At 31.5% G+C, this 21,051-nt stretch overlaps 1 protein-coding gene across 1 annotated transcript; it reads right to left on the bottom strand.

Moving 5' to 3' along the window:
* Positions 1-19,535: 19,535 nt before the first annotated feature.
* On the bottom strand, positions 19,536-21,051 carry LOC129311547 (probable ribose-5-phosphate isomerase 2). The gene has a single exon (XM_054953886.1). The coding sequence runs from the start codon at positions 20,650-20,652 to the stop codon at positions 19,867-19,869; it is 786 nt and encodes a 261-aa protein (XP_054809861.1). The 5' UTR covers positions 20,653-21,051; the 3' UTR covers positions 19,536-19,866.

The raw sequence follows: 21,051 nt of genomic DNA, 5'->3' as shown, positions 1-21,051 counted from the left end.
CCTTACAAAATTATATGATTAAACTATCTTTTTTGAACCTGAATCATCAGCAGTCATGTAAACATCCACACGATTATTATCATAACCTGTATAGATATCTAGACTTATAAAATTGATCAACATAATGTAAGTGAATATTATTATATATGTTGTGAATACATACCCTAATCATCACATGATATCTTTTCCAAACTATCACTTTCATCACTAAGCTCATCATTAAATTGAAGCTCGATATCCTTATAACAATGGTCTGGAATTTTGTAAAATTAAGAACTCTAATTTTAAGTTCTACTAAAATCAATGGTAATTATAAAATTTAATGTATAATATGGTAATAATTCAATCACCTTCAACATGTAATATTGAGGAGTCATTGACTACATAAGACATAGTAGATTCTTCATGGATTATTTCCTTATTAAATCTAGCTCTCACAGTTCTTCTTCTTCCTTTTGTATTATTTTGAAATCCTTAAGTAAATCAAAGAATGGAAATATATAAATTTTGTTTTATATAATTTATAATGAAGGAGAATCATAAATAGTAATTAATCTATTACTTGTGGAAGAGATTGTCTAAGGAACATCAGAGACATTACATACTGCGTTGAAAAAACCTAAAATTTGCTTGTCTTTAATCTTTCTTGTTTTTCCTTATTTTCTGGACTCACATCCTATGATAAATGCAAATATATAGAGTCATTTGGGATTCGAAGTAATGTGGAAAACATTGAACGATTGACTATAACAGCCAATAATTGTATTTTTTTGTCATTTCACCTTGAAAAGAAGTGGTTGGTGGTGTTCTCTCTGAGTTTTGTCCAAAGTTTTCAAAAAAGCAAGACCTGTAGCTCCTTCGACTAGTGGTTTTAGCTACTCCGTCACCTGTTTTTTTTCTTGTATATAATCAATACTTATTAGTTACAAATAATAGGGCAGTATAACATCATAATGTGAGGAAGGAACATTTGAAATATAAAACTTAGCATACCCGTATAAAGTGCTTCATCAAACTTTTCATTTAGATTTGATGTTATCTTTGAAATGTTCTGAATAATGATCTTACTTGATTTTTTACTTAACGCTCTAGATTCCTTACTTAGAAGAACTCTATGAGGATAAGTGTGAATTTCATTTTCTGTAAGTGACATTTGCTACACTTTTTTAGTAGCCAACACATAATGACAACTGTATATCTATAGCTACATATATATATATATATATATGTCTAATAATAATATCTTTACAAGATCTTTAAAATATATACACATGTTATCTATATCGCAATCCTATATATATGTGTGTTTGAGATATCTCTTCAAGTTTGTCTATTGGAAGTTCAGGTTTCGAGAATATCAACAACTAATACAAAAATTATATATTTAGCAAATAGTTGTTACGTACCTGTAGGTGTATTGGAAGTGAAGTTTCTTCTGTCTCTCATAACATCCAAGTAAGAATGTTGAGGAGAAAATGAAGAACTTTTACGTTTTCTTCCTCCTACCATGTTGATAGGAAAGATTGGTATAGAAAGGATTGTATTGACCACAACTTGAGCTTCAACTATAAGAAAAATGCCTGCTAAACTCCATACTGTTAAGCCTAGAAAGTTGAGAATAAATTATATATAAATGCTTGACAGTGCTCTGTAATATGTTTGAGGCTAGTGCAGTCCTACTGATATGTAGTTGTCTTACCCATTGCCCAATAAAGTATACTGCATTTAATTGTGACTTATGTTCTTGAATATAATTGTCTTTCCACATACATCATTATAATATTATATAAACATAAATTAGATATGATAATTAAAGCTCCTTCATTGTTGAGTTTTTATGTATATGATACTCATTCAAAAATACATTATTGTATATCACATGTTTATCCTTTCGTTTCTGTGTTGTATCTTTTTTGCATTTGAAACCATCTCTAAATGTTATTCATAGTGTGTTTTTTTGGGTTTGGGTTGTGATTTATCAGTGACCTATGTTCATATATGTATGAAGGCATTGATTATACAGATTCAAATGGAACGGATATATATGATACTGCTATTTAACTACTCTGTGAAATGACAATTTGACTCAAACAATATGAGCTAAAGAAGACAATATGTTTGGATATGAATTATGTTAATGTTTGGGTTTAGGCATCATAGCTTTTATTTGCTTCATAGTTATCTGAACAATATGAGTTAATGATGATAAGTAAAACAATTCAAATATATGAATGGACTATGTCCAAGTTGCTTGGCAGCAAGCGTTTCATTATTCATAAGTACTCCTTCAGCATCCTGTGGTTACAATTGCAAGATTCATATAAACTATATGAAAGCATAGTTCAAAAGTGTTCCTGATACATTTATTATCAACTAATTCACAAGTCCTACATTGAAACAATTTTTAAGGTCGTAGATGTGTTAATTTTTATTAATATGTAGGATGAATATAATAACACAAAGTAAATTAAACTTCATTAACTTAAAATGCAGTACATCGCATAACAGACATTATAGTAGATAATACACCTCACCTGCCAATTCTCCATACATAAATAAATAGAAATGAAAAATCCACTTGAAAAAAAAAAGCCACTCAATATAGAAACTAAAGGACAAACATGAAATAAAAGGAAATACTACAACAACGACATGAAGAGTTGTGAACAAAAAAGGCTACGCATATTTCTTCTCTTGCTTCACAATCTTCATCTTAACAGCAGAATTGCTAGTTGAACCTTCCTTTGCATTCTTGACCTTATACACATAGCAATCACTCTTCTTACTAGCATTCTTCCTCTTTGCTCTGGTTGCACCTAATGGAATGATTTGAGTGATTGAAAAATTATCTACATTCTCAGACTCTGAATTCAAGTCCAACACCTAAGAAAGTAATACCTCTTCAACCAATTGTCATCACTCTGAACATCCTCATTCAAAAATTGTCGGTGAAATATTATTTTAAATAACAGAGATGCACAAAGAAATGTATTAATAAAAGGTATAAGTCAAGTATCTCACCTCCAAGTCAGCAGTTTCATTAACCACAGCATTGGTTGAACCGTCTCCAACCTACAGCATTATTAATTTGATTTACTTTTATATATTTCAAATTATGATTAGGACTACTTAAAAAGAAAGATTCTAGATTATTACTTCTACAGTGGCCTCATCAAGTCCTCACATTTAGAGCCAGAAATATAGGCCAAGCTCGATGGGCTAACCTAAACCTGCCAGAAAAATTTAGGACCAAATCCAAAAATAATAATAATTTTTTAATGTTCAGACATATTTAGGAAGCTCGAATAGGCCCAAGAAAATTCAAGTTAAGCCTGATCAGGTTCAAGCTTAGCCTGAATATCCAAATAAAAAATAAAACCTTTTTATGATATATAAAATATAATAAATATTAATTAATTCTTTAAGTTTTATGTCATTTTATACTAGAATACTATAAATTTGAGTGCATTACTATAGTTATTTTTCAAAAAATTTAAAAAATTATATTTTCATATTTTTATTATTTTTAATTAATAAAATATCTCAAAATAATATTTAAAATATATTTTAAGACCCATTTTTTTAAAAAAAAAGTTGAGTCTTATACATCATTTATGTATCTAAAAAAATATATTTATATTTTTTATAAAATAAGATAATTCATTGTAAAATAAAAATAATTTTAAAAATAAAATTCGGGCATGTATGAACTCCTAGTTCTACTACTAGATAAACATAATAAATATATCAATATTCTTGGATAATTATTTGGTTATCATTCATGTTAGACTTAGTTAAAAATTAAGACTAAACTAGAGTAAATACCCCTTGTATGTAAGGGTTAAACAATATAAAAAGTTAAAGGACGAAAAAATTCTAAAAAAAATAGTATTTTACTCATAATTAAATGATTTTATTTTATATAATATAATGATGGTTCTTTTTCTTGTATTCTTAAAAATGAAAGAGAAAATTAATCTTTTAGTCTTTCAACTTTTAAGTCACTTGTAACTCAGTCTCTCAACTATGACTTACTGTGATTCAGTCCCTCAACTATAACTCGCCTATGACTCAATCCCTCAACTTTTGAATTACTTACAAATTAGTCCCTTAATCTTTGTTAATTTTTTTTCATGTTAACTTATATCTCACATTAATGAATAAGAAGAGGGTATTTTAAAATAATATATGAGCGTTTTTTATCCCTCTTATTTGATAAAAAAATTTAAAACAAAATTTAAAAATAAGGATCGAGTTATAGATAAATCAAAAGTTGAGGGACTGAGTTACAGCGAGTTATAGTTGAGAGACTGAATTGCAGTGAGTTATAATTGAGAGACTGAGTTACAAGTGAGTTAAAAGTTGGACTAAAAGATTAATTTTTCCAAAATGAAAAGTATAGTTTACCTAAAAGTTATTAAAAACTTTGAACTAACCAGGGTAATAATTTTAAATTGGTAGTCTAACTGTAATTGAATTGAAATTAACTTAATCATAATTAAAATAATTTAATTTAATTAAAATATATAAAATATTTATATATGACCATAATAAGAGCTATATTAAAACAACTAAGACATTAATTTATAAGCAAAGAAAACATTTATGAATAAATTACATATAATACAACAAAATAGTGACGGGGCTACTTAAGTACAAAGTTGATAAGTTATTATTTTTATTTTATTCTTTTAAAGTTAAAATAATATTTTATACTTAATAGAATTATTTAAAAAATTAAAATTGGTTCAAAAAATAAAGGAAAAAACATTTTTCAAAAGTTTCGGGCAATCAAGCCAGCCTGAAGGTGTTGGAGCTGGGCTTGGCTATATAGGCTTTTTAAAAAGGATAGGATAGTTTAAGCCCAATCAAATAAGCCCGAACTGAATAGAGCCTAATCCAAATAAACCTAGTCAATCCAAATTACCGGATATACTTGTGTTCATGGTTTTGTACTACACTGATAGGAGAATTTGGGTAATCCTTGTTATATTGGTAAAGTTTTAACTTCATTAGGAACTTTTTCTGACAATACTATCCATCATATCTAGAAAATCATAATCTCGTTCATCCTATTATCATCTAAAATAAGAAATTAGTTCTTTTTTATAAAAAATTATAAAAGTATTAGAGATGAAATGTTGAGTACATTCTTAAGTTCCAGTTTTAACTCAGGGGCATTCTTCTGCAGCAGTTGATAAGCTAGTTTATCCCAGAAAACAATTAACACATTCCCAGAATCATCAGATGCAAGATAATGGACCTTTAACCTGGTAAGGAAAAAAATGCGAAATTTGATTTAAAAGTTAAAAAAGAAAATATATCATTTCTACCAAAAAAAATTATCAGTTGCTTTAATCCAATAGATTCTGGCTTCTTCTTACAGTTTAGGCAATATTGTCTTCCATTTTTTACCATAAGCTTTGATGCACATTTACCATAACCATCGTAAGTCTAGCCACAGCGTGTCTCGAGATTTGTAATCTTAGCAAAAATACAAAAAGAAGACTCCTACAGTTTAGAAAAGAAATTAAACAATAAAGACTTGTATTGAGTTAATATGAAAGAAAAAATTTTAAATGTCTATTGTTTGACAAATAAAAAACCTTCATTGTCTAGATTACATACAGTTGACTGTGAATGAATCTCTAAAATGTTAATCAATTTGTTGGAATGCAGCAAACTGTTAGCAGAGGCTGGATAGTTTGGCTTTGAGGAGGCTGGCTTATTGTGTTCAGGATTGGAGAGTCTATGTTTGTGGAACTATAGATTGAAAATATCACAAGATGTTGTAAGTTAAGGCTGTATAGCTGTGATAATGTTGAATACTTAACAATGATAGTATAAACTTATGAGAAAGAATAACCTTTCAATGAGATCATTAGTTTCCTTAATGTTGGGATTAAATAAAACCCTAGTAGCATAGAAAGAATTACAAACTTGTGATCTTCCTAAAACATCATTTAACAATACCGTGTAAATTTGTTGAACCTTGATTTTGATGATTACAAAATAAAGACAAATTTTGTGCATTTCAGGCTTTCTTAACTAAAACCAAGATAATTGGCTTAACGTTAAATCCAACTAAGTAAGAGTTTATACGAACAGAAGGTGTGCTATCTTGTTAGTTAAGCATTTGACTTAACTATAATCCTTGTGCTTGAAGTTGCCTTATTAAAAATATTTCTAAGTATTGATAACACCAGTACTGGAAGCCTTAACATTGGTGTTACCTCTGTTATCTTCACTATTCTATGGTTTCATGCTTCTTATAACACCGGTCCTACCTAGTCTAACACTGGTGTTACCCCTTTAAACCTATACAATTGAGTCTCTCTTATTCGAAACCTTTTTCCTCGCACTGGTACTATCTTTTCAACATCGGTTTTATTCTTCATTTATCTTTGGTTGAATTATGTCAACACCTATGTTACTTGGTTAGTAGCTGTACTAAGTTTTGTTCAAGTTTGTGCAACACCTGTGCTAACACTTCAACATCGATACTGTTCTTTCTGCTATCCTACGAAGAAATTTGATTGATATGTTACTTTGGTGTTATTTCTTTTTAACACCGGTGCTAAATAATCTTTTCAAAATATTCTAATTCTTTCAAAAATATAAAAAATCTTTATCTTTTACGTATTGGATTACACCGATACTACAAGGACAACACCCGTGCTATGATCTTCCTTTTGTGTATGCTTATCACTATAACATCGATGCTAGAACAAAGTAACACCGGTACTACTATAAATCTTTGTACTCTGTTTTTTGTATCTCTTCCAAAGGTCATCAGAACTCATCTTTTAATCCTTCTTTTCATCCTTCTTTTCATCCAAATCAATTGTGTTTACTTTATATCTTTACCAAATGATTTAAACACAATTATTTTCTTGAAGTTTTTCTAATTGCTCATGTTTGTTTTGATCACTGAGCTTGCTTTCTGTTATACCAAAACGTATAAACTTCAACCACTTTTGTCAAAAGCATTTAATGTTTTTAGTTGTTATTGTACAAAAGAGGAAGTCCCTACCATAAAGCACTATTCCATTGGCTAATCCACCACAAAACCTCAGAACAGCTGGGATATCCAAGGAAACTCAAGCAAGAAGGAAACAGATCACAAGCAACCTCTAATAAAAAAATTTATGAGTCTAACAGATTATTTATGATTCTCAACTATAAATAGACTCATTTATGAAACCTGAAGAAGGAGAGGAACAATGAGAACAAAACAAACATTCTGCATTTATTTGAACATCAAAGTTTACCTACTTTCTATGTATCATTTATTGATAGAGAGCTTCATTGATCATATATCTACTCTAAAAGAGAGTTTAAAAGCAGTAGTAGTTCATTCTTGAATTTACTCTGTTTATTCCTGTTTTACATCTTTAAAATAGAGGAACTTAAGCTTGGAAAACTTAAGGGAATTTATCATTACCTTTGTAAGGGCAAGAGTTTCAGACTTATTGAGAAGTCTGTTTATATACTGAGGCAACCAAGAGCCTATATTAATCTTGGTAATATAGTTGAAAATCTCAAGAGGTTTCTGGGGACTAGACGTAGATTCAAGTAGTAATCGAACCAAGATAAATCAGTCGTGTCAAGCTCTACTCATCTAATGCTCGTGATTAGTGATTTTGTTCCTTCATCTCACTTATTATTACTGCATTTCATTTAAATTTTCAATTAACCCAATTCACCTCCCTTGGGGCATTTACAGAATTAGCAAAATGATGTATTCATTCTTATAAATTATAAGGAAATAATGCTGTACCAAATTTGATATAAACATTTACCATCTTCAGTAAACCCAACCCTTGCAAGGTTTATCGGTGCAATTGTAGGAGTTTGGGTATTCTCTAGATGAGTCTGATATGCATTTATGGCACACTCATCATAAAAAACACACTCCATAGTGTTGCCCCTGGAAGAAATACTATTAGTATATTTCAAGTATGATTAATATTAAGTCATAACATCAAATGACAAATGTACTTATACTGAACTGACTGTCCACTATGTTTATCCTCCACTTGTGTTTAGTTTCATTGTTGATCTGATACTCTTCTAATGTACCAACTACAGTAACAAAACCAATCACATCTGCAGATTACAAAAACAATATTAAATAATATCAGTTATGTCATACTAAAATATATAACAAAAGTGAAGTTAATCTTTTAAATACCAGTGAGGTGGTCTAATGAATCCTTCTCTGTCATTTGAGTTATTTCATATATCGGACAGAACTCGTAAGCATATTGTGGGAGTTCAGCCACTACCACCTTCAGATAAGTTTGTTGTGAAAATGTTATCTTGAAAGGGTGGGTGGTCAGTTTGTACTGATTTGAATTAGCTGAGACAACAAAATTCTTAATGAAGAACACCTGACCTTCTATGGGCCTCTGGCTATACTGATTGAACAATGATTTGCTCATCACAGAAGCTTGAATGATGTTCCCCTACAAAAGTTGACAATGATTCAGTAGTGGAATATTCAATAATTTGAAATAAAAGATGAGGCAAAATTATTAAGTCTTGATGGAATACCTCTTGATCAAGAAGTATCATGGTGACGTACAACAAATCATGAGGGTGAGTCTTGTGGTAGACATTAAATTTCATGAAGATTCTTGTAGTAATAGCCTACTGATCAGTCCCGTCGTGCAAGTCTTTGATCATGGCACACCTAACCTGAGTCATGATTCACAGAAGAATTGATGAAGATTACTAAAGTGGGATTAAAGTAATGAAAAGGTGGATGGCAAATAATTCCCTCAAACCATTTCTATTTAGAGTTATTGTGCATTGAAATGGTAGGAAGAAGACGACTTTTCTAACATTGAAGAGTATCCAATTATGTGGACTCCACAATAGGAAAAGCCAATCAATAATTATTTCATTTTTGAAAGCATTTAGTTTAATGAATCTTGCACAAAACTATTTATGCATAACTTTATAATGGCTAGAACATCTACTCATAACAATTACAAAGTTAAACTTGCAATGTAATATAAATTTATCATAAATGAATAAGCACAAAGGAAGAATTTATAACTAAAGATAAATTTAATACAAGAGTAGATGGTGTAAATAAATTTAATAATTTAGATTACTATAATTTTATGATTGATAATGTAATATACAACTCTGCTATAATATGTAAAAGAATAAGCGTGCAACCAATGTGATTGGACAATGCACTATTGTAAGAAAGTAAGTAATGGCCTGAATACATAAAATGACATACTCATGTAGACAAAAAAAAAAATTTCTACTTGTAAATCAAGTCCAAATCCATAATATTGCAGGTACAGATTTAAGTAGCAAATGGTTTTTGTCTGCAAAAAGGTAAGTAGTCTCTTCTATTTAATTTTGCAAGCCTTTCACATATTTAGTATGCTGATTTAAGCAGGAGTAAATATTAGTGATTCAGTTTATCATATAAGTATGTATCATTAATAATAGTGGCACAAATCGGCATTCATATATAACTAACATGTGAAAGATGACAAAAATCTTAAAACACAGTAAGGGAAGGCCAGCAGAGCATGCATGCAACGTTACAACTGCAAAGCAAAAAACAGAAGGTAAAAGGTAATTTGTAAATTAGCATTTCATGAATGGAGATCGTAGCTGCATAAATTGAGAGACTCATAATAATAGTAAGGCTTGGTGTAAGTTTTCTTTGGTTTACAATTTTATGAGAGAAAAATATTAAATTATTCCTTGTCTTTGAACAATGACATTGAAATAGACTACAAAGATGTGAAAGAAGAGTTTTGGATATATGTAATGTGTGAAAGAAGACAAAAATAACAAAGGAACGTAACAGCATGCATGCAACGATTCCACTGCAAAAGAAGAAGAAAAAGAAGAAGGTTAAAGGCAACTTATAAATAAGCATTTCAATGATAGAGGAAGCAGTTCAAGAAATCTAGAAAAACATGATAATAGTAATATTAGTTAAACAGTAAAGTGATAAGACATGCTTGCCTACACAGATCAATAGTATTGATAGTTGTAAAAGAAGAGTTTTAAATGATTCCTTGCATTTTAACAATGACATTGAAACAGACTAATAACCTGTGAAATTAAATATTTGTATTTTATGTAGCATCTGAACAATGAGATTGAAACATACTAGAGAATATGGACAAAATTATTGAACGTTGTACTTGGTAATATTTTTTAAATCTCCTAGATAAGTCAAGCTTCGTGAAAGTCTTCTTTGCTTTACAATTTTGTGAGAGAAAAGTATTAAATTATTCCTTGTCTTCTAACAATGAAATTGAAGCAGGCTACAAATATGTGATAGAAAAGTTTTACATATATTTAATGTATGAAAGAAGAACAAAATAGTATAAGACTGTAAGGGAAGAAAAGCAAAGCATGCATGTAAGGATCCTACTGCAAAATAAAAGAAGATCAAAGGCAAGTTATTATTCGGCATTTGAGCAATGGAGGAAGCACTTGCAAAAATCGAGGAAAATATGTTAAATGGTAGAGTGATAAGATATGCTTGCTTAGACTGATCCATACTTTACTAACTTGTCACAGAAGAGTTTTAAATGAATCATTGCATTCTAAAATGACACTGAAACAGATTACTAATTTGTGAAATAAAATTTTTAGATTATATATTGCATCTGAGGAATGAGATTGAAACACTAAGGAATATGGAGAAAATTATTAAATGTCAAATTTGGTGTTGTCGAGAAAATCATGACAATAATGATAAGAATTCAATAGTAGAGGGATAAGTCAGCCTTGATAAGACACAACCATATCACTAATGTGTGCAAGAAGACAAAAATAATAGAAGACGATGAGGGAAGAAGGGCCAAGCATGTAATGTTCCCTATGCAGTAAACAGGGTATCCTTTTACTGCAATGATAATCCTAAATTAGATTAGCTTGTGAGGAATTATAAAACATCCAAATTAAACAAAAAGCATTATAGATAAAGACAAATGGATGTTCAGTGTTGCATCACTTGTGCAGACCTTCATACTATACATTTTTAAAGGGTAATTTCTACAGTGCACATTTCATTAAAAAATGTTATTTCAATTTAATCTGCATTCTTGCCAATTTCATGTAAATATTATTTAATAAGACATGACAAGGCATTATATTAAACAAATATTTCCTGATGCTATATAACTATATAGCTGCACAAGTTAGACAATTTTACTCCTGGGAGAATCATCCTAAACGTAGTGACATTTAAAGAAAAAACAATTTATTAGAGGGTACTAATCACATAAAATTGTTCCAATATGGTTATGGAAGAGTTCAAAATTTTTGATGAGTCTGAAATCTTCACACTCTTGAGGAGATGGAGAAGAATACGAGTGGCTTCAATAGAAATATCATGTGGACTACAATTGAAGATAAGCATGTCAAACGCACTACTCTGGAGATAGCAAACTACAAATGCATGAGTTATGCATGCTGGCCTATGAAGACAAAGGTATTGAACCTGCAAGCCACGCTTGGTTTAGAAGCTCATACGAATGCTTCAGGATGTTCTATGCAATCATGCATAGCTTTGGCTTGGTTAATGACACTTAGGAAGAAGCAGAGTATGGATACTTCTTACCATGCCTAGTTTATTTAGAAGAGCTACGACCTTATACTAGTGATTTTATTGTTCAGATGCCAACGATTTTTTCACAATAGCTAGCAATCTACAACATCTGGTCATGTACATTCATGTAGATTGCTCCATCACCTCATAACATCCATAGCCTTATGAAGAACGGGGTGCATTTTCATGTTAACCTAGGCAATGTGATACTTTTACCAGGCATTAAAGAAGCATCAGCAAGAAAAGATGCGGATGAACATGGAGAAATAGATATTAACCTACCATCTAGCTCTATGATTAGGCAATACCTAGGATCCTATTCAGATGATGATTAGAATTTCTTATTACCTTGGTTAGGATAAACTATTTTCATTCAGTTTCAACATCTGATGTTTTATGCAGTTTGACCATGTAGTTTTAGTATTTTAGATTTCTAATTAGCTTGTAATCTAGTATTGTCTGAGTTGTAGTATACTTTGTAGTCTTGGAGTATAATATTATCATAGCATAATTATGTAACACTTAAATTTCAAATACAAGTTACAATTGAAGCACATAATTGAAGACACTAAATTCATATAATAGCTTAACTATAATTACTGGATTCTGCTAAGATGTCAATACCCAAAATCATAAATACTGATTAAAATTTGAACTACTCGTACATAAAAACATATAATAATGGCAAGTTCCCAAAAGAAAGTAAAGAAATATCATGCATTTTCTAGGGCTATTTCACGGTTAGAGTGGGATGTAGAGGAAGTTGACACTGGAGGAGATAAAGGAATTCCCTCATTTCTTCTAGTTAGATATATCCTTATGATAGCATTACACCAATTGTTGTAACAAATGAAAGGTTCATAAAATAAGTTTGGCATCTTAAGATACATATAAAGAATGTAGTTCTTTAATTCTTCCAAGCATTGACCAGGATCAGAGTATTGGTAGTGTTAGCTTGTTCCCACTCATAATCACAAAGGCCAAAACTTTTTAGAATTCCATATACCAAATGAAAACACCTAAATTGACTACTATCCTATTTACTGGTGCCTGGAATAACTGTGTAGCCTTCATAAGCATGAGTGGAAAACTTGTAAAAGCTAAACTCAAAACATAATGCTGTAGCTTTTTCTACTTCATTGTGCTACTCTAATGTGATGGGAGCACATGAAATATCAATCCTTGAAACATCCCATCCCTTCAAGAGATTAACCACCGACATTAAGGATGTATGACAGAAAGGGTGAAAACCTTCCAGGATCTAGTAAGTAAATAAGAATAACACAGCTTAAAAACACTTGTATAGCTACTCTGGTTTGGAAGACGTTCAAGTCCTCTGCGTACTATTTTATATTATGAATGTTACATCAAAGGTAGAGGTGCATAGTTTAAATGCGAGAATCTTTTAATTCATTGGAAGATAATTATAAAATAATTTTAAAGAACATGGTAAAAGGCGACTACCCTATTGGCTGAAAGCAAAAGAAAAATAAAGAAAGTATAGGTAGGATAGCTATTTAGATAGATCAGAGTATTTCCTATTTATTGAAACAAACACATACCTATGAAGTCCATAACATAGGACGATGATATATGGATTTTGATAAAGTAGAAATTTGTATCTTGTAAAGAATCACAGCAATAGCCGATGGATCTTAGAATAAAAACATAACTTTTGAAGTCACAGTCCATAAAGTATATCTTGACATTATGGACATGGATGTTGACCAAGTGCAATATGGACAAAAAAAATAAGCTGCGCAACTAACCTGCAAGATGATAAAAGCTGCAGACCAAGTTTCATGAGAATAAGTTGTTATGTCAGAAGAAACTAAATATGGGTACGAGGATAACACGAGATATAATGATATTTTGATAGCTATTTAATAAAAACACATTACAAAAAGTAATGTCGGATGACCTCGTTAGAGCAAAAGGACATTCACATGTTTAAGCAAATTAATTGACTAGGAACCTAATGCTGAAAGAATCTGAGATGCTGTGATCAGAAGAGAGAGAAGGCTATTATTTATACCGCATAGGCTAAGCAAAATCAAATACATTTCAGCTATTTTATGCAGATATAAACTATGACATAGAATGGGTTTTCATTAGAAAATTGAATAGGTTATCCAATAAAAAGGAAGTTAATCATAAATAAACGGCACATGGTGATTGCCAGTAACAGAAGAATCAACTCTTGAAAATAACATGTGAGGTCGTCCACTTCAATATATGGCAAATGCAAAGAGTTGGCATTCTCTATTCATATATGTAGTTCAAGTATCCACCTATTATGTAGTTATATATGTTGCTGCGAAAACACTTATTGCCGGGCTTAGGGTAAATTTGAGAGGAAAAAATAGTATCATCATTCTGAGCGAAGAACAAATGAAGAATTTGAAGGGACAGTGCAGTGAATTGTAATGGCTTAATCTATTACATATGTTACATACATCACAAGTCTATACATAAAAAGTACATTACAGTAGGTCTGAAAACAAAAACTTCATCCACAAATCTGACATCCGTGGGTCCACATAAAGCAAAATATTATTTAAACAATGACTAACTATGAACACGCTTCAAATGGGATGTTGTCTAAAATGATAAGACGCAGGATTGATAATAAATGCCTCCTCTCCTCCCGAAATTCAAGATAGTGCGAATCAAAGTGGACTTTAGTAGCATTGGCAAAGTTCATGAGTTCACAGTACCCTGCAAAAATATCATGGAATAACTATCAATATTGTTGCTATTTAAGTTTCTGATATACATAACAACTTCACTAAGAGTTAATAAAAATAACCTCTTTATCAACCATGACGATTTCAACGGATGAAGTTTTTCGATAGGAACGCACTTATATAAATCAAAACCCATCTCCACCAAACTTAAAGAAAGAGGCGTAATAGATTGAAAGGCACAGGAAACTTAGAACGAAGTGACTTGAAGACATGTTTTGGAGAAAAAGACAAGACAATAAATTCAGCCGTTTGAAGTGGTATGTACAGTTCAGTCATGTCAATTCAATAAAAAGACATCAGTTAACATAAGAATTCTACTTCCCACACTTCACATCCTTTCTTCATTTTTAATAATAAGTTTATAAGTACTTGCTATAATGGTGAATTCATCAAATTTATAACTGAAATGCATAAGATTGTGTAAAGTTTGTGAAAATAACAATACTTAATAAGTAACATGCTCTAAGCAGAAAAAGGTAGATATACTAAAATCTTATATTTCATTGGAAAAATTTAAGTCACAAAAAAGCATAAAAGGTAAATTTAATTGTCAAAAAATTACAGAAAAGGATACATCACAAAAGAATTCGGAAAGATACAAAATTAATGAAAATTTATTGCATGAAAAGTAAAGGATAGTATTTAATAAACATAACATTATGCTTCCATACAACAGTAAATTTTGATTGCATTGGAAGATCGGGAATATCTAGAGGCCATTCCATTGAACTTTATTGTGACATAGAGAACAATAACACCTGCATATAGGAAAAGAAAGAGATACATATGGTAGAATAATACACACATTAAATTAAGAATAATAGACTAAACAAATAACTCGAAAAGCTTGAACCGAATGATAAGAAAACATAATTTGTTAAAACATATAAAAAACAACCTAACAATCAACACACCAACAATATCCAAGCTCAACGTAATATAGAAAAATCACAAATGCTAAGGTAATAAATTAATAATACAAAGTTTATAAGTCTATATTTAATAATTAACACAACCACGGGATCATCAAACTGATACAACTCTCTCCATCAATGCACTTCAGAGAGGAGCAAGCTCCTCGAACTTTGGGTCCCAGAACACCCTTGTGCCACCACAAAAATTTGTGAGGAAAGGTCTCCCTGCTCAATATACAAAATATATAACTGTTGAATCATTAAAGATTTACCATCTTCCTGAGAAACCAATGCATACTGAATGACTAAAATAAGAGTGCCAGGTCCCTTCTTTAACTGGTACGTGTTCCATGAAGCTTTCGCAGCATCACCATATAGGATACACTCAATAGTGTTTCCCCTGTAAAAACAGAAGTGTCAACAAATTTAAACACGTTATTATTGGCAATCACCAAGAATAGTGTTTTCTGATATGCATGAAAAATAATGACAACACATGAACACATAACTGGCTATCTGCAACAATGAGAGTGAGCTTTCTAGTAATGAAGCCATCCAGAATGAGCCACTCGTACATTACATCCCCTTGTAGAAAACCCAGGACATATGAGAAGATGAAGAATATGCATGTAAGATTAAGTGATCATTTTTTATATAAATTACTGAGGGGACCAGACAAGAAAAAAGGACCTCTAACACGAACATCAGGCTACCATTCTCGTCAGACCAGGAAGACAGATCTTATCTTGAATAGATAGTTCACCATACGACATGGATTGTCATGAATACTAGCATTTTCCTCTAACTAGATATGAAACCTTGTGTGGATAGCCATACCACCTTCAACAACCTTAAACCTGTGTATAAAGTAAGACCTCTTCTCAACTAGACGGTTCGCGCAACATTCGATAAGTTCCGCACGGGATATTGAAATTATCATGCAATAACACTGAAAGGGGAGTACGAAAAAACAAAAGTAAAATACAACAATAAGTTATTACGCAAAATTTGTTTCAACAATACATGTTGACCCAGTTCACTCACAGCTATGTCAAAAACAATCATCTCAATAGATGTGATTTTCTGAGGCCAACCGCATGCACAATCATGAACATCTATGCCAGTTCTTGGATAAACTCTATCAACCCTCACAAGGATGCCTGATTCAGGGTTGGATGGCTCTAGAGAATCAAGCATTTCAACGTTCGGTAGCATCATGGCGTTCATTTGGAAAGGATGCATGATAACGTGTAGAGTACTGGGTAACAAAAGACAAATCAGATTACAGGAGATGGAGATTCAAAATAGAATACAAACAGAAATGGTAACAAAACCCTTGAAGTATATAATAAATAGGCAAGTTAGAAGACAAACCAGCGTACAATGCACAAGGCGAAGAATGAAGTTGATGTCAAAATGGCGGCACATGTTGAAAGTTCTATTTAAACAGATGAGGGAAGCGAGTGCATTAGATGAAAGGGTGACATATCGCTTGAAACACCGCATGGAGCCCAATAGGGAGCCATGTTCTAAATAAGCCATGATACATAAAACGGCTCTATGAACAGTGTTTTGAGTCAAGAGCCACAAAAAACCTCATCGGCTTAGTGGAATTGCTATATAGGATATATTGATGGGACTTGTTAGTCCTTATCTATGATTAAATTCCCTTGAGAGGAGAGGGGACTGGATGTGATTCTTCCTTTGTAATTCATTCCAACTTAAAACTGAGTTTTTTTTTAAAGAATAATAAAAAGTCCTAAAAGGATCAATTAATTCAAGGTTCCAAGTGTCAAATTTGACAAATTTACATTCAATTTTTTAATTTTATAATTTCATTGTGATAAATTTATAATTTGTAATTCAAATTTCAACAAAAAAAAAATAAATTTTTTTTATTCTTCAATTATATGCAAATTTAAAAAATAAGTTATAAATTCATTACAATGTAAATGTTAAATTGAGAGATTGAGTTGTAAATTTTTAAAATTTTAAAACATAACTTGAATTAATTGGTCTCTTTGTGACCTCTTTATCATTCTCTCTTCTTTTTTGTGGGGGAGGGATTGGGAAGGGCAATCACAACATGAGGCAACTAGATGTTGCTTGTAAATTTGTGTGCGAAGTCAATTCGGTCAAAAATAATAAATATGTATCGGTCACAATTTGTAAATATATCTATAAGTTCTTTTTAATTAAAAATGAAAGAATGCTATTGAGCTTCAATGTCGCTGAAAGAGGTGGGGGATGAAGGTGGTCGTCGATGCTATTGAGGTAATATTGTTAGATCTTGAAGATGGGGTGGAGATGAAAGTGGTCTTCAATGCTTTTAAGCCAATGTGATTTGAAGTTAAAGGTTTTTTTTTTTTTTTGTAATCATGATTATTATAAGTTTCAAAGGTCAACCAAACACATAATTATATGGTAACAAGATCTTGACTATTCCTTTCCAATCACTATATAAGGAACCTTTAAAAGTCATATTTGTCCAAAATATAGGGCATTTGATGATTTTTATAATTTTTTTTCAATTATAACCCTACTTCATTATTACTCTTTTTGAAAAAATGATTTGTCTTAATTTTAATTATCATTATTATTAAAGCACTTATATAAGGTATTTAATGGAGGTAAATTAGGAAAGATGTAAAAAAAAATTAAGATTTCAACTAACACTATTCATAAACCGTAAATTAGTTACTAATGTCCTATATTTTTGTCTGGAAGAAGTTTTATTGATTTCCATTACAAGGTTGCCACCAAATTGAACTAAACAGGCTATATTTATTTTTAAGAAAACATAACTTTAAATCCCTTCATTTTACTTGCGTTTTTCTATTAGTTCCCACACTTTTTTTTTAATATTTTAGGTCTCTCTATAAATAAAGTATAAGAATCTTGGAGGGACTTAAAATATAAAAAAAAAATGCAAGAACTAATAATAAAATATAAAGACTAAAAGCTAAGTTTTTTATTTATCCTTTGATAAAATGACAAATGCTTCTTTTTAGTTTTGCTTTGGGCTTGATTTTCTTAAAAACTTTTTGGGCTAAGGATTTATTCGTGGTCATAATGTATGGCTATTTATTTTGGATCATGATTTTGAACTCAATAGCCACCCTCTAATATTCAATACTAATCCTCATCTCTTTTTTCTACAGAATTCGACACATAGCCAATGAGGATTGAATTTAGTAGAATGTGCTATTTTTTCATAATGTCATAAACCAATTTAAATTTTTATTGAAAGAAGTGTTCACATCTAATATTTAACTGTACTTCAAATATAATTATATTTAATAAAAGAATACTTAAATGAATAACAAAAAAAAAAGAAGAATTCGAGCCCATATTCATTGACTAATTACATGTTTGCTTCTTTTTCTTTTTCCCTTCTTTAATTCTCTGGACAAAATTACAATGCGTGAACACTCCTCGCAAGTCACAAAGATGAAGTTTGAATGGAACATTTCATCCTCGTATAAAATCCCGTGTCCCACGCACATTCACTCATACCCAAGTCAATATTCCCTTCAAAGCATCAAATCTGAACCCTCCATTTTGGACCCTTTCTTTTCAATGTAAAGCTACATTCCAATTCATTGTAATCTTTAGTAGACGTCATTAAACTAAAGTCAAATAACAAAACTTGGGAAGTTGTCAAGTGAAAAGAAAGACTATACTCTTTTAATCCTATTTATAAAGTAAAAATAAAAAAATTGATCTTATTTATATAACATTTGTCAATATTACTAATGAAATTTAAGAACATTTATTTGAGATAAAGGTTAAAGCTTATTAAATTTTAAAATAAAGTTAATAAAATTTAAAGTTTTTCTTGATTTTAATAAAATATGTTAAAAGTAACTTATAAATAGGACCAAAGAGAATATATCTTGACCGAAATTAAATTTGATGGTTTATATTTAATAGTCACTGTTATTACTTATTAGAAGTTAGTCTCTCCTCTATTATCCAAAAAAAAAAAAAAAAACAGACAGAGAGAGGGTTACTCTCTTTTTTGGGAGTATAAGGAGCAAATTTTGCCAATTGTAAAGGATATCTCCTCCCATGATACTAAAAACAATGAACAAACATTTTTTAATCAAATCTTACATACACATGATTTGAAGTTCTAATTATTTGCTTAAGCAACAAAAAACTCTACCACTCATACCAATAATTGGCATGCCAATAAAATAATTATTCTTATGAAAATATATATTATTTTTTATACTTAATTTCAATTTAAGTTAATATATACAATGAGTAAAATGTGAAAAGAAAAACTTACAAATACAAAATTATTTATATTTTGGATATTAGGGGAAAAAAAACAACGTCCTATACCGTAGACGGTGTCTCCTGCCTCTTACAAACTAGAAGATCAGATAGCCTCTCCCCAGTGAATCACTATCAAGACATTTATTTAATGCTATGACATATATTGCGTTAGATGTTTAATACTTTAATTTAATTACCCTCAGGCTCCAGCTTCGCTCTCTCAACACAGTACAACTAGTACAAAATACCATGACACAACAAAATGTGAAGTTAAGTTAATGAAATCTGAAAATTGTAAGGCTCTTGTGTATTAATGCTCTGATTAAATCTTCTTGTTCTTCACTGTGACACCTAGTTCACCTGCTACGATCACCGTTGTTGCCATGTCCAGAAACATTCCATGCTCTGCAACTCCAGCAAGTCGCAGGATTGCGTCACTTGCAGCCTTCAAATCTCCAATACTTCTCTTGAAATACAAATCCACGATGTAATTCCCATTATCAGTCACGAAGGGTTTTTCGTTTTCCCCAGAAGTTCTCAGCTTTGCCTCACAACCTGAATCCTCAAACATTTTTTGAAGCCTCGAAGCAGTGAATTTCCAGCAAAATGGTACGATTTCCACTGGCACGGCCAATCCACTACCTCCCAGATACTTCACTTGTTTGGTCTCGTCGACGATGACGATGAATTTCTTACAAGCTCCCTCTATCATTTTCTCTCTCAGAAGCGACCCGCCTCGGCCTTTTACTAGATTCAAATCCGGGTCGACTTCGTCGGCGCCGTCGATGGCGAGGTCGACGATGGGGTGAGAGTCGAGATCTGATAGTGGGATTCCGACAGACACGGCTTGCTCCTGAGTCATCTTCGATGTAGGTATTCCTATGATGTTCTCGAGCTTGCCCTGTTTTAGAAGCTCGCCGATTCGGGCCACCGCGTGCTTCGCTGTTGAGCCGGTTCCGAGACCCAGGACCATGCCGGACTCGACGTACTCGACGGCCTTGTAGGCGGCGATTTTCTTGAGCTCATCTTGGGTTAGAATCACAGGGGACGACGACGAAGACGGCGTAGGCGAAGAAGGAACCACAAGAGCTGTGTCAATGGCTGCCATTTGCGAACCTTGAATGATAAAACTTTCGAAGGCTAAAACACTAAAATGAGTCAGTCAATCTCAGGTAAGAATCAAATCAGGACAGAAACTTTAACGGGGAAGAAACAAAATCAGAGGAAAATGAAAGAAACCGAGTAAGATATCAGGGAAAAATCCTGGGAAGATTCGAATAAAGACCGAGACTTCCACCAGAAACTGAGAATTTGGGTAATGCGGTTTAAGAGAAACAAAGAAACGAAAGGAACCCAAAAGAAAGAGACGAGAAAGAGAGAGAGAGAGAGAGAGAGAGATGAGGAAGAGTGACAGTTTAACCAAACAGAATGTGTGGTGGTGAGATGACGAAGAACGAGAAGTACGTGATAGAGTGATAAGATGAGATTGGGTTGGATGGAGCGTGGA

This window comes from Prosopis cineraria, unplaced genomic scaffold, assembly GCF_029017545.1.
Source record: "Prosopis cineraria cultivar Desert tree isolate PC_DT_omini unplaced genomic scaffold, ASM2901754v1 PC5, whole genome shotgun sequence".
NCBI lineage: Eukaryota > Viridiplantae > Streptophyta > Magnoliopsida > Fabales > Fabaceae > Prosopis > Prosopis cineraria.
The sequence above is the reverse complement of the archived record's forward strand: the minus strand, read 5'-3'. Positions and strand labels throughout refer to the sequence as shown.